At 38.7% G+C, this 15,864-nt stretch overlaps 1 protein-coding gene across 1 annotated transcript in view; it reads right to left on the bottom strand.

Annotated features, from left to right (window-relative positions):
* Positions 1-4,015: 4,015 nt before the first annotated feature.
* The window catches only part of LOC145774245 (uncharacterized), a 29,476-nt gene continuing 17,627 nt past the window's right edge, over positions 4,016-15,864 (bottom strand). The window contains exons 11-17 of the mRNA XM_082585434.1: positions 15,039-15,127; positions 14,404-14,476; positions 13,539-13,672; positions 12,089-12,168; positions 9,693-9,872; positions 8,270-8,399; positions 4,016-7,033 (exon numbers count right to left, since the gene is read on the bottom strand). Coding sequence (XP_082441560.1) covers positions 6,937-7,033; positions 8,270-8,399; positions 9,693-9,872; positions 12,089-12,168; positions 13,539-13,672; positions 14,404-14,476; positions 15,039-15,127 — 783 coding nt within the window. The 3' untranslated portion in view covers positions 4,016-6,936. The remainder of the gene's footprint in view (positions 7,034-8,269; positions 8,400-9,692; positions 9,873-12,088; positions 12,169-13,538; positions 13,673-14,403; positions 14,477-15,038; positions 15,128-15,864) is intronic.

Here is a 15,864-nt window from a genome sequence, read left to right as displayed (position 1 = left end):
TTGCTGAATGATGACAGATGGATTAGATTCCTTTCTTATTTGGTTGATATGTTTGGTCCATTGAATAAACTAAATCTGAAAATGCAAGGGAAAACACCAATATACGGTATATATTCAATTGCCATCTCTGTTTAAAGCAGATTGCTCATCAACATGGGTTATCTGTATCCATGAACCATTGACATATTGATACAATGGAAATTTACAAACTGTAGGCTACTGCTTCCATGATGGTTCAAGGAAGGTTGGAAGAGAGTGATTGATTTATGTCATCGTCATTTGGAGATTGTCGGTACTAGAAGGCTCTGCTGTCTTCTTCGCGAGGGGAGTACGTTTTGTCTGGCCTCTACATTTCGACCAGGCTGGTTTGGGTGGCCCTTCCAGGAGTAGATACCAGTACCGCTCAGCACTTGAAGATGCTTTGGAAGCTTTCACTAGCAAGCTTGATAATAATTGAAAGAGAAAAGTTAGAATGAACAATTGAACATGTTCCCATGTTTAAAGAATTATCATTGGTGCTGGTTGTTGATGGCAAAGAACAAGTTCTTCCAGAGTTGGAAAAAGAATTGACTTTGCAACATCTCACAGCATTAGAATTAGAACTGGAATTCATTCGATATTTTCCTAAAATTTATGACGATGAGCTTGATTTAATGCAAAATTCATTCACATTGCTGGGGGAAAAACTTCTCGATAAATTGCAGGATGAAGTTTTAGAACTCAAAACGGATTCTTGCGCAACAGACTTATTCAGAAAGATATCAATCACTGGATTTTGGCCATTGATGTGTAATTCCTATCCGAAAGTGGCAGAGAAAGCTACTCGAAGTATCCTTCCATTTGCTTCCACTTATCTATGCGAATCAGGTTCTTCAACTCTTGCAAATGAAAACAAAACAAAGAAACAGATTAGACGTGGAGAATGATAATCGTTGTGCTCTTTCCAATACTCTTCCACGACATTCATGTGTTATCGAAAAAAAATCACAAGATTCACACAGACTGTTAAATGCATTGACTCTTAGAATTTTGAATGCCTATTCTTTGAATAAAATACTTTTCAGCTACGTTCTTCTTTAATTAAATTATTTTAGTTTGAAAAGGAATATTACCAGCTAAAAAGGTTATTACTAGTGAAAGTTTAGTTTATCTTCCAAAACTTAGATTAAAATATTAATGTAAACGAGTTTTTAACAAACTAAATTTATAGGGGGGGGGGGGGGGGATTTAGATTTGAATATCGACCAAAAGGGCCCACCAGGTAAAAAAGGTTGGCAACCACTGCCCTAAACACTAACTTTCAGGGTTTAAAGTTAAAAAATAGGAAAGTTATAAGGTAAAGGTGTCGTCGTCGTCGTGTGAGCGTCTGGGGCCGAGGGTCTATCCTTTTACCACCCCAGATTCACGATGTTCCCGGACTAAGGTGTGGTGTGTAAAGGTGTGAAAACACTATTCACCAATTTTGGTCGATTCCAATCTATGACGTCATGGAATTTTGACGATTAAAAAGTTGTGTGGCCCGATAACTCATGTGTAATTGACAAAGTGGCCCGCGACAGCAAAAAGGTTCGTCACCCCTGGTCTAAACTCTAGTCTAAAGTATACTACTTTCCCCTACCGTACCCTCTATTTTTTGACTAGTGTTCATTGCACTACGTATCCGACCATTTAGATCATTGGTAAATTCAAGGGAAGATTAATTATCATTAATGAAAATTTCATTCACGAAGTTTTATTTTGCAATTTTGTATCGAGTTGGTTATTTACAGCTCAATTCATACGAAACACTTCCACTGAAGGGTGTGATCATCAAAGCTACACAAAGAGCTGAGAGTATGAAGCCGTCTACAAATTTTAACATTGCATGAAGCACTTTGGCATTTCCTGTGTCATCTGACAGTTGCATTTTATACAAAGTTTATTCCCCAAGCCTCTAATTATAATAATAGCCTATGCAAAACTACCAGGATTTAAACTTCTAAAAAGGTTTTCTCAGTACAATAATGATAATAATAATCGTGTTTTTATTTGCGCCCATTGCGATAACATACAGTACACTGCGATACACACTGCGATACAACAGACGACAGGAAGCAGCGAAGTGACATATAGTCTTCGAGTCAGCTGCTTCTCCCCTTATTTTGGCTTTGTTTTGTTTATAGCCTAAGTATTAGCCTATTATTTTGTTTATAAGTAAGAGGATAAAAATCTCTGCGATCAAACTGATGTTCCATTTCCCTGGCAAATTAAGCCTATACATTTAAACCTAAGTTGCAAATGAAGTATTTCGCCTAGGGCCCCCCTTATAAGTTTACGCGTTTTCAATTTTACATCCTTTTAGACTTTAGACGGGTAGTTGTGGATCTAGGGTGCTTGGTCGCGTAACTCCCACAAATATCGGGAAAAAAACACATGTTGACTTTTTTACCTCTGCAAAATTTTCTCGCTCACTCGAGACTCAATAGCTCAGTTGGCTGAAATCCAGACTTTGTGCACGAAGAAATTGCAAGATCGAGCAGCGTTGGTTCGACTCTCAGGGTGTGCACTTAAGCAACGCATTTCAAGGACTGCTCTCTACGAAGCGGAATCTAGTGGATGGACTAACTCATAGACAACAACAAAATCGATAACTTTGCTCTGTCAATCTCGGTGAGCGTGTTTATATAAGCTGTTGGTCGCTGCAGCAGATGGGATATTTTAACCGGTAAACACTTTGTCATACCGTAGAACAATTTTCTCTATTAACCAGCTGACTGGGGCATTGTGAGCTGACTTCTTACATTCAGCCAGAGAGTTAATTTTTGCTTTGAACTTTGTTTGGTAGCTAATTACAGAAGAAAAAAGAGTAATGGCAAGGGTTGGAATCGAACCCACGTCATCGAAATGACTATTTCTCAACCCTCTGGGCCACGCTGGCGACGGCGAAATGTTCATTTAATTTACTTTCTAACATGCATGAGTCTTGAGTCGCGCATGACTGCAATCAGCTGATTTAAATCTTTCCTTCTAATTTGTCAATCAACCTCATCTGCTGCAGCGACCTGCAGGTTACAAACAAATAGGCTACGCTCTTGGTAACCGGGCCGCAACTTCCCAAAAGGTACGCTACCATTAAAAAATCCTCTTTGCACTTTGTTTGGTAATTGCAGAAGAAAAAAGAGCAATAGCAGTTATCAAACTCACGTCAACGAAATGACTACCATCATCCTAACCCTCTGCGCCAAGTTAGCCGATGCCAAACCGATGACTTAATTTAGCTAGAATTTGCGTTTTTCCTTTGTTGCTCAAAAGCGATTTTTCAATGGTACCTTTTGGAAAGTTGCAACCGGGCCTGCGTCAGTAGGCGACTTCAAAGCGTTTACAAAAATACGAAACTGCCAGTAATATCCTTTGAAAAGCTTTCTCCGTCAAAGAATAAAGATTCAAATCATACCAAGCTCATTTTGTAAAGGTTAGCCTACTAAAAAGAAAACTGGGAACACCTCATACTTACTTTCAAAATTTTTACTGAAAAACCACACAACACTCTAGGCCTACAAACCGGACACAAACAAATTATTGAGACCAGGTGGATGGGAAGAGGAAACGCGGTCGTCCAAGAAGAACGTGGAAACAACAAGTGAAGGATGAGTTTAAAAAAGTCGGACTGAAGGAAGAAGATGCAAGGGACAGGGTGAAATGGAGAAAAGGGATTAAGACAATTGCTGCGCGGAAACAATCGGCCACCCCCACTAGTGGGAAACAAACTGACGATGGATTATGATGATGACTTCTGAGATCGTGAAAGAAAAATTATTCAAAACGTAACTTCACATTTTAACTAAATTTGTAAGTCTAACTCAAATTTTTACTGAAATCTCTTGAAGTTTATATTCTAAGTAGAAGCTACTGGTAAAAAAAACAGGCGTCGCTTAACTAAACTTAAATTTGTCTGGTGATCAGGCATGGTATGGCTCAAAGCCTCTACAAAAACATTGCAAGAGCGAAATTCAAAATCAAATTCTGGAAAACAAGCAAGAGTTGGACTTTTTTTTATTGGTAACACAACAAATCGGCCATTATTAAGTATACATAAAATTGTGACGATGAAGTCAATAAGCGCTTGGCTTTGATGCCGTCTTAATCCAACATCAACTTAGAAAAGCAGCACCAATCTGGCAAGGATGGAACCAATAGCTAAAGGAAAAATCGTCGGAAAAATACCATTATCGTTTCCCACCGTAGGCATACGTTAATATTGATCGAAGCTTTATCTTCTCATTTTCGACAGCCAGTCTATCACTATAAAGAGTTGACGTTGATCTAACAGATAAGACTTTAACAACAACCAGAGTTTTTTTTATAGACGTGCAATGCAAATATATTCGTCAAGTCGAGGAACTACAAAATGCAGAACAAAGATTAAAACACGATTGTTGATCTCTAAAAGGCACACTTGATTAGTTCATTACAAAACAGTCAGTCACTACCGTTTTTTACATTGATTTAACGTCTCTAGACGTTGAATCAATGTAAAAAACGGTTCAGTTGCTGTCTGGGTATTTGCGCATCGAATTAAAGTGAATTTCAGTTGAAAACGCATACAAAAATAAGCCACTTTGTTCAATTACATGGTGAGTTACAAGAGACTTCAAAACAGTGTCACAATATAGCAACTTGGAGAGGGCAAAGTTTTAAAAACGACGGGAAAATAAAAAAGGTCAATACAGCATTAGAAGACCTTTCCCCATTAAACTTTATCAACGCTGGAACCAGTCCACTCAAGTGATGCTTGGCAGTCGTGTGTAACTGTGTAGTGTGTATCCTTGCTAACAGACAACTTCTCTCGACAAGCATCGCAGATAGCACCATCCCAGACGGTTATAGGCGAATTCTTCGTAAACAATTCTTCGTAAAGCAATTCTTCGTAAGCAATTCTTCGTAAATCAATTGTTCGTAAACAGTTGTTGGCGAAATGAAATCCGTAAAAGAATTTTTCGTAAAGCATTTCTTCGTATACATCAAATCTCCATTGCATGCACGAATAAATGCTTTGGGAAGAATTGTTTTACAAAGAATTGCTTACGAAGAATTGCTTTACGAAAAATTGCTTACGAAGAATTGCTTTACGAAGAACTGTTTACGAAGAAAACGTCGGACACCATCCCAGACAGCATAATCCTTCAATTATAGATTGATTCAACGTTTGCTGACGTTGATTCAATGTAAAAATGACGAATTTTTTTGTGTAAACAGCCAAACCAAGAAATGCTTTCATATCGCGTTTTTTGAGCTTTAGTAAAACGATTCTACAAACGATACAGCTCGACCACATAAGTTTTGTATGCCACCAATTGCTTACAGGAAGGGTAGAACGCTCTCTCCAAAAGCGCAGAAGCTTGCAGACCTGTTACGAACAAGTGAAAACAGCACCAACCATAAATAATAATCGATGAAATGTTGGTTCATTGATTTAAAAAAGCACCAACTTGAAAGTAATCTTTAGACAAACTTCGTATTTTTACACCAGTTTTTTTCCTAAACGTGACAAAAGCAATTACTGTTTGTGGGTTTGCTTTGAAAGATGATAACGCGATGTTGTACCACAATTGCATCGATATAACGCACACAAATGCATAATTACTGAAGTATATGCGAACAAGAGAAGGACAAGAGGAACCCACTCCCATCGGTGACGTACCATAATAGCAGAGTGACGCAAAATAATGGAACCTATTTTTTATGTTTTGTTTTTCAAATTATGACAAACCAGAAACCAGACCTTTTCAACGCAGGTCACTGGCTGTGAAGTACCCATTCAGCAAAAATTGCTTATTTTAGATCGTCTGTAACAATCTAAAAACGAAAAGTTTTTCTAACTAGGTATGCTTTTTTAAGCACGTAGCCCTGAAATGTAAATAATGCACCGCTTATCGTATCATACGTTATTGGACCATCCGTTTAAAAAGGAAGCAGCAAACATGGAATCAGTTCAGACACATACTGAAGCACCAGATTAAAAAGCTACCATTGTTCTGACAACAGTATTGTACAATTGTCCATTCTAGTTGGACCTAGTGATGTTTATTTCTAATTTATGGTCAGAATCTGAATGGTTAGATTTTGGTCAAAAAATAGTGGCATTCATTTAAGCACCAGTTTAAAGCACATGAGATCGTAACCATGAGAAAATATGTACGCAATAAAAACGTAACACTACACAAAAAGAACCAATACTGCAAATGAATCGCAAAAATCAACCCTCACACAAGACTGAAAAGATTGTTCGAATGAATAAAAAATGATCACGGAAGCTCAAAGACAATTTATGTACATAAAAATATCCCATTCAACAGAATTTGCCTTTTTTACATCGAGTTTTATCGTCTTCCGACATTGTAATGATGTAAAATTGGTAATTTTGTCAAGGAGACAGTAGCGTATTGTAGAACCAAATCGATACCTCAGCTGTACTAAAAATGATAGCAAATCAGTCTTTTTCTGATTGATTCAACGTCTATAGACGGTGCATCAACGTAAAAAATCACTAAACTTCTAGCGGGCAAAAAAAACAAGAAAATGTTGTACAAAATATGGGCAAGCGAATGTGTGATTGATTTTGACAATGTGTCGGAGGAAAAAGAAGAAACGAAGCTGGTGGATGTTTGGAAGAAGCACCAAGTGACAAGTTGCAAGTTATTTGTGGATGAAATGTTGAGCACAGCGTTTTGGGCAAAAAAATGTTTTCTCGCAAATGACACTCGTGTAGAAATGATAGGAAACATGGTAATTATTGCAAACAGCGCATTTTTATGGAAAGAAAAATGTCATTATTAGAGATATGAAAAAAAAGTATTCATTTTACGTAAGTGGAGCGTCAAAAAAGGCAAAACAACGCAAAAGCTTCATTGAACAGAAGCGGTTCGTCCAGACACATCCAATCACTTCTTGTCCGCATCAAACGTACGCCTCGGATCCTCTGTTACCAGATGTGAGAGATTGGTATTCATCCATGTCATCCCTGGGAAGATCGCTGTACCGGACCGATTTTGACCTGGAAGGATCATGACTCTGGTAATTCACTTAAAGGGCTGACCACCATTTGCGTACGATAGAATGAGTATTATCTCATACAAACAACAGAAAAGTCCAGAAAAATCTGCATATATACAGTTATACACGAATGATTGATTTAATCAACATTTTGGTTTCATATTATCTGAATTTTGTAAAGTAAATTCTAGCGTAGAATTTCGCCTAATTCGTCACCTCAAGGGGAGCAGAAGAAAGTGGAAAATTAGGCAACCTGACGAATTCTGCAAACAGGTTAACTGCATGAATCATGCACCCGGAACAGACAAAAATATGACGAATAAGACGAACTGACGAATAAGACGAACTGACTAATTAGACGAATTCTACTGTACAAGCAAACGGTAGCCACTTTAACAAGAAAAAATTCAGCCATTGCCACTGAAACCTCGAACCAATCAGAAGCTACGTTTTCCGTGACGTGAAAAAGGGCGAAAAGATAATACAAAACAAATCAAGTGATGGATTCTCTGACCTCTGTCAGCTGGTTGGCTTAGGCCCTTAGGGGCAGTGGCGTAGCCAAGGGGGGGGGTTTGGGGGTTACAACCCCCCTTTGGCCCGCATGTGACGTCACAATATTGAGAATGATGCTTTCAGTCTAAAAAAAAATTTTATACAAAATATACATTGCATTAAAAGACCGAGTTTTGCCAATACCAAACATTCAAACATCTCAGCCAGGAATTAGCAACAAGAAAACATAGAGACTTAGCTTTATTTCCGAAAAATGCCGAAGAAAACATGATCTTATCCTTTTGCTATGCCACCGGACAGCACCATTTTACAGGAATATTCGTACCCACATTTTTGTTGAAAATGCTCTCAGAATGCACCAAATTCAAAGTAATTTTTTAAAATGTTCTGGGGGAGGCCCCCCAGATCCCCCGCCGCTGGTCGTTAAAACCCCCCCTATCAAAATTCCTGGCTACGCTTCTGCTTAGGGGTTAGGGCTAGAAAGTAGTCATTTCCATAGCATGGGGTCGATTACCTCCCCTACCTCTAGGCTACTATTTTTTCTTCTGTAACTACCAAATAAAGCTCAAAACAAGATTTAACTCTCTGGCTAAGTGCTAGAAAGATCACAATTGGATGGTAGCCTCTTATAACATTCTCTGATTGGTTCGAATTTTCAGTGGCAATGGCTGAATTTCTTTATGTTAAAGTGGCTTCCCAAACAAACAACGAAAATTGATTGAACCTGAGTTTTCGTCCGTACTTCTTCCACAATACAAATCCAACAACGCAGAGGACAAGGCCGACAATGAGACCGGCAAACCACAAGCCAGACATAGCGCCAGACTCGTTTTTATTTTCAGAACCTACGTATTCTGCAAAGTATAGAAAGATTGTGAACATCGCGCTATTGCGCAAGCCGCGCAGGCTTCTCACCATTGAATACATGTCACAAGAAAAATATTTTTTGGTGGTAAGCATGATAGCATTGAAATGAGAACTGAAAACCAGAATCTTAGCAATCAACATGACTGTAGAACTAAACCAACGCACTGCATGAATACAGAGTCCCTGGCCTTTCTGTTATTTCCACCTCAAGTTTAACTGGAGGCCGGTCTGTTACGCTTGATAGCAGTCAAAATCGAGATTAAAAGTTCATAAATAAAACAAGCAGGTTTGGCAACAAAATAAAATTTATTTGTAGAGCTTTTTACAGAATTTTTGATTCTATTTGAATAAGAGTACTGATGCTCTACAAATAATTTTTATTAGTTGCACAACCTGCTTGTTTTATTTACTGATTGTATTCGTTTGGCTGCATCCTTAAACATGGATCCCAATAAAATTTAAACCTGTTACTCTCCCAACAACCAGAACGGAGATTTAAGAAACACCAAAAACACTTTATTACTTATAAGTTCATAGTTTGAGTAGCAGTGGAATAATATAATTTTTGTGTATATTTTAAGTGATTTTGAGCTATTTCTGTGCTGCTGTTACCATACAAACAATGGACTAGGTTTTAACACTTGTGCCGGAAATCCGAAGAGCATCTGACAACAAAACAAGGGAAATCATATTCTACCGTGAAACGAGGAGTTTAGCAGTGATCACAGTCTGGCAAGTTAGATACTTAAAACTATGATTTCAAAGAGATAAAAGATAAATCTAGTCAATTGGCGTTTAATATCAAAACTACATTGGCATCCAGTCGTTGTTGGAGGTTCGCATCTTGATAAGACTTGTGCATAGAGAATATAAATCGCTATGCTCTAACTATGTCTGTTCACAAAAACAGGACTCTAACTTGAAGCGATAACTCAATAATTATCAAGTTTACTCATTAGGAAAAGTACAGTAGTAGTACACAATGGAGAATTGTTAAAACATTTTTATCGTATACAAGCTACATCCGGTGGTTGAAGATTTAGATTAAGTAGACGGGAAGGCAAGGAAGCCAATCTTCGTGTCCACCGTCTGGCATGCTTTTAAGTGTCTTGCCAAAGACACAGCCGTGTGCTGTTGAGAGGTGACGAACCAACGCTCTGTCTAGCGTCACAAAAGGATTCTCATCACTCGGCTATGCAGGTAACTATTTAAAATGATACAAACCACACCTTTCAAAAAAAAGCTTTTTCAAAAAAACGATATGAAAGTGTCCTCCTTACCCGCTGAAGGACAAATGCCCCAGTTTTGTTCGTCAAAGCTTTCAGCAGTAGAGCACCACACGTTGTTTTTAACCACTTTGTTGTCATGCACCGCGATGCATTTGCTGTACACGTGGCCATTGTATTCGAAGGGGAAATGACAATGCTTGCCTGCAGCAGGTCCACCGACGGTTGTGACGTCTGCAAGAGTAGCAGACCTGGTTAGTTTTACGTTGGCCTGACATCTAAAGATGTTATAGCAACGTTTAAATGCCACAATGTGTTATGAAAGTCAGGAATTAGAATTTCAATCCAACCTTTGGAACCATTTGACGCCAAAAACAAACCTTTGTGTTAATTTTACGTCACCTGACGTGAAATTGTCAAATGAGATTTCATTGTGCATAATTATCATTTATAATTTTTTCTGATTTTTACTGAAACACTAATTCTCCAATCGTGCGTCAGACTGGAAATTCAGACATTTTTGTGGATAAATACTTTTTGGCTACATTCTCTGGTCTTCTTTAAAGTGGGGCCAGCTGTACAGAGCACGCGCATAAACTGGACTCAAAAGATGGCCTCTTCTTGTTTCTTCTTTTCTCTCCTTCATCAACTCATTAATAATAACTTCTATTTCAGCATTGGTCTCTATTTTTTCACTTTTCAATCTGTCACCCTTTTCTGACTGCATTCTTCGGCTTGAACGGCTTGAAGAGAAGGACAAGACTGTTGATTGTTTTCTATACAGTCAGGCATTTTCTGACGCTGCTTAAGCTCAAGTTGGTTTTAAACTAATGCATAACTTCTCAGTTAAGATTGCTTAAATGCTTAAAATTGTCACTTTGGCTTTTTGAAGGGTAAGATTTTTAACTACTTTTATATAAAAAAAAAAAACAATAATGAAATGTTTGGTAACCCTGGTTACTTCTGGACTGCTGCAACGGTATGACGTGTAAGTGCACGCTTCAGTATCTCATGAACAATCGTGGCAAAGCAAAGCTTCATACGAGTAGACTCAGCTAGTACATAGCGTAGAATGACTAAAAGATCCGCAAAGGGGTCTCCTGGAGGACAATGGCCATGGTTCTTATGAAAGAGCTTGTGAATCACGCTAATATTGAAAATGGATGCCTTCAATGCTCATCTGGAAGATGGTGGAACGACAGGCTAATCGCCGACTGGGGATTCACTTTACCGTGCGGTAAGCACAACATTCTGGGTTAAAGGTCGACTTCAGCAGCCTCTGTTATGAATTTTCATCTTATTCTCAAGGTATTCTCCGATCCAAATTGTACTAACACAGTTGACGGATATGTATCCAGAATATTTTATTAATTTAATGAGAGATCGTTTCACACAGGTGAGTCCCATACATGATCCAAGCATCGAAGGATGAGAAAATAAGGTTCTCATTATACTAAGCCTTTAACAAGAGTAGGGTGACCAGTTCCTTTCTTTCGGCTGCCTTTCCTTCAGCAACTACGCCCACCTATTTTATTACACCTTGGGTGGAGGTCAGCGGTGTTTTCCAACAACCAGCTGAAGCCGGGAGTCGAACCAGGATTGCATGATTGAAAAGCGAGCGCCTTATCCGCTGCGCCATCCCACACGTTTCACATATGAAGTCTTAAAATTAGTGGGGAAAAAAGAAGTAAAACTAGCGTTGTACATTACAACACAAAAATTGAACGGCTTGTCAAATAAAACGAAACTTTCTCGACAAAAATTATTACACTTTCTTAATTAGTAATAGCCGCCGGCTACCAACACGCAAAAGCTAAAAAACACTTGCCAGTCTATGCAAAGCCGGATTGCCGGAAGCAGCATAAATCAGAAAAACAATGAAACTGTGGCTTGATTTTAGTTAAAAATTTCGAAATCGTTCATCCAATGTCGTTGAAAGTTGATTTTACACAGCTGAAAGGGTCTGCTACTATTCGGCGAGTCCACTTCGGCTAGTCCGATTCGGCGAGATCCCTTTTCGGCAAGTTTCCTATTCGGCGATTTTTCAAAATTTGTTTTTAAAATTATCGGTCACCGTAGCCTAATTATCATTGCCGCTTTTACATCATTTTAACGTCGCTAAACGTTCAAATTACCCCTTAACCCCCTAACTCCAACCCTAACCTCTAACCCCTAATCCTAAAACGGCAATGATAAAATTAGGCTACGGTACCAGATAATTTAAAAAACAAATTCAAAAAATCGCCGAATAGGGAACTCGTCGAAAAGGGCTCTCGCCGAATAGGGCACTCGCCGAATCGGACTAGCCGAATTGGACTCGCCGAATCGGACTCGCCGAAACAGGCTATTTCGCAGCTGAAAATGCACTTATTTAACTTTATAAAAAATGATAAAGGTAATATATACGACAGACGCAACCCATAAGATATACTATATGAAGGCCAACCTACTTTGAAAAGGTTTATCGCACGGAAGGGTTTCATGTACATCGACCAGCTTCATCCCGTTGTATCGTGGAGGGAAGTTGCACCTGTTGGACATCACATGAAAAGGATCACTCAGAGAATTGGGTAGATGCGATATATTATGCAGGCATCAACTTAAGTCAGTGTTTTTCAAATTATGGGTGGCCAAGTTTCGAAATACGGAACGTGCAGAGACAATGTAAGCCTGCCAAAAAGGGATGATTGATTTAAAAAATTTGATTCATAAATCAACTTTGTTCTTCTGTTAGTTTGCTTTAATCCCAACGTCGACTGGATGATAGCATCATGCATATTTCTTTGGCTTCTCTTATCAAAATCAATTATCCCTTCATCTGCACTTTTGCCAGCATTCAGGTCACTTTTTTCAATAATGGAAGACCACCATTCAACTGGTTGTCTGTGTCTGGCGGCCTGACCTACAGCAGGCATCATCATGAGCCGTCTCTGAGCCGAAGGTTGGCTGTCACTTGCTTCCACACGCCACGTTACTCCATTATTCATAGCTAATAGCAGCCATAGGATTGAAAAATAGTAGAGTACCGGTACTCCGGTAGGCTATTGAAATTGCCTGTACAGATTGTCTGTATCTTGGGTAGCAAGATGTTCACAAAACTGAGATCTGGGTTACGCTTAAAAACTTTCGGAAAAAACCGCTTAAAAACCGCTGACAAAATTGAATCGAGTACTTTAGATTTAGACATAAAAAAAAATGAAAATATTCATTCCAGGATCGAAAAGACAAGTTTTTTTTACTTGAAATCAAGGAAAAAATTTATAATTTTTTAACGTGAAACTAGGAGTCTTGGCAGTGATAAGAAAGATTCAGTGATCACACTTTGATGATTTGGATTCTCAAAACTATCCTTTCATAAGAATTTAGCCTGGAGTGCAAAATCAAAATTCCACCGGCGTTGCACGTGGGCAAGGCCTGTGTATAAAAGGTAAAAGTGAGTACTGAGTCCCATACTTGATTCAAGCATCGGGAAATGAGAAGATAAGGTTCTCATTAAACTAAGCCTTTGGCACTAACGAGAGTAGGGTGGCTAGTTCCTTGCTTTCGGCCGCCTTTCCTTCAGCAACTACGCCCACCCAATTTATTACACCCTGGGTAGAGGTGAGCGGCGTTTTTTAACAACCAGCTTGAACCGGGAGTCGAACCAGGATTGCATGATTGGAAAGCGAGCGCCTTATCCGCTGCGCCATCCCACCGTTATATGTCTTACATAGGCCTGTGTATAGTAATCGCTATAATAATCATTCGCTATCTCCGCTTGCAGCAGATTGCGCATCAACATGGGTTACTTGACAGGGTTCCATGTGATTTTGATAGAGATCGCCATATCTCAGGCTAAATACAGCACGCTTACCGAGACCAACAAAATATAAACGTAGATTCAAAACCGAGTGCACATACCTGACTCCATCACCAAATAAGTTTTCCCATTGCTCATTTTCTTTCAGATAAATTCGTAAGCCATTCATTTCGCAGTCGCACATGAATGGGTTTTCATCCACAAATATCTTTTTAATACTGACCAGATGGTTGTCCTAAAGAATTCAATTCAATCAAACATTGGGTTGGAAGATTTCTTATGGACTAACTTTTGCAATACCAATATTTTAGGAACATTATAACATGATGGTGATACTGCACTGCAACGATTGGAAGGTGCCACAACTGCCACATGTACCACGAAATCAAGAAGAAAGGTGCTCAACTCCTCAATTTGATTTAACAACATACACTACTTTTGTACTCTTTATTAATAATATTGTGAATTTAGAAGCAAAAGTGTGAAAACTCTCAGCCAATCTGTGTTTCACAAAGAAAAACTGAGATTAATACGTAGAAACTAAACTCATTCCGAATTATATTCTGGTTTCATCATCGGTCGTAAAATGCAACGTAATGATAATAATTTTTACATAACAATATAACCATTACGGAATGTGTTGCTCTCACTGGTTTGCAGATGAGACCATTGTGATGCACTCATCTCGAGGCGCAGCTGCTATCTCTTCCCCTTCAATACTGCTAAGCAGGAACGAGATTAAGTGCAATTCTTATTAAGTTTTCAGTATGATCCGACTAGACATCAAACCAACGTCTTGCAATGAAAAAGCGATGGTTCTATCCACTAAGCCACGAGCACGTAAAACGTTGGCTGATCCATTTCTTGACATGAAGCTTGCAAGGAGACATTTCCAACCATTAAATTAGCTGTTACAAAACGTTAAACTTGGTGTGCACCATTTGCACACTCCAACCAACAACCAACCTTTGGAGAGGTCAAAGCCGTGATGGTCTGAGGGAAAATAGTCGAAATCTCGTTGTTCTCCAAGTGGATAAACCTGAGGTAAAAATAATTAATTGGTACCGGGCGTTAATATTACGTGTATTCTGTCCCAGCCATCAAATCAGTTTTTTTTTACATTGATTCACATTGATTTTTAACATCATAGAACGTTCGGTGAAGTCTACTGATGTGAACAAGGTCAGTGGTGTACTGGATAAGACAAAAGTGTGTTTTATAGTTACAGTTAATGTCATGTAAAGCATAAAAAAAAATCAGAGGCTGTAAATTTCGTCGCATCATCGGAAGACAATAAAGTAATGTAAGCAACAATTGACATTTTAGAAGCAATGCAATTAAGTTAGACCACGTAAGCATCTATTGTTGTTACTTTGTATGGTCTGTTCAAACTCATGGCTGCTGAGAGTATACTTTGGGCCCGGTACCAATAAAATTTTCAGACCTCAAAATCAAACACTTTTAAGAAAAACGCGCCATATCCAACGAATACGATGTGATTGCTTTAACTTTCTGAGCCCCTAAAATCAACCCATGCGGCTCATGGAAGTTTTGAATGATAATTTCTTCATTTAAATATTTTCATTGCAAAACAAACTTACTTGACTTTGGGAAGTTGAGCGAACGCAGAAGAGGTGATAGATTTAATGAGATTGTGGCGAATATAAATCCACTGCAGCGATAATAGACCCTGGGGTAATTACAAAGTTATCAGTGAACAGCTGCCCAGATGCATGGTTGCACAGCTGAAACAACAACAAAACACCCCAATACCTTGTCACACTTGTTATTTTAGCTGAATTTGAATCCAGACAGAGGTGTGCCAGCCAAGGATTGAAAAATAGAATTAAGCGATCTGATGTTTATGACATGGGAGTATAATAGCCTACGCCCCTTTTAGTTCCCTTTCCAGACTACACAAGCATCGCATGGTGAAAAGTGAGAGTCGTTGTGACTGCACTGTGAAGTAGTGCAGCTATAAAACGTGATTATCGAGACACTTGTGAGTGTTTGCTGCACTTGACTGTAATGTGGATAGTAATCATACGCGACGATTGAATGCTGAGAAGAAGCAATGATGCATATTGCATAAGCACTAGGGTGTTTCATTTTTTCACCATTTTTGAAATTCAAAATGCCTGGGGTCCCATCTGGTGGTATTTGGGGAAAAAAGTTTACACCCCAAATTTTTTTCAATTATGACGTCATATTGAGGTGGTCCACAAAGTTTGAAATTTTTGGGCCTCAAAATTTCGAAATTTGGCCGTATCTCCGGAACCACTCATCATAGATCGACAAAATTAGTATCAAAATGCGCAGAAGGGTCGGTTTCCTATACCTGATGTAGAGAATATTAAGATCTATCTGCTTCAGAAAAAAAGTTATTTCAAAAAATCTGATTTTTGGTGTATTTTCTCCTGATGAACA

This window comes from Aplidium turbinatum, chromosome 7, assembly GCF_918807975.1.
Source record: "Aplidium turbinatum chromosome 7, kaAplTurb1.1, whole genome shotgun sequence".
NCBI lineage: Eukaryota > Metazoa > Chordata > Ascidiacea > Aplousobranchia > Polyclinidae > Aplidium > Aplidium turbinatum.
The sequence above is the reverse complement of the archived record's forward strand: the minus strand, read 5'-3'. Positions and strand labels throughout refer to the sequence as shown.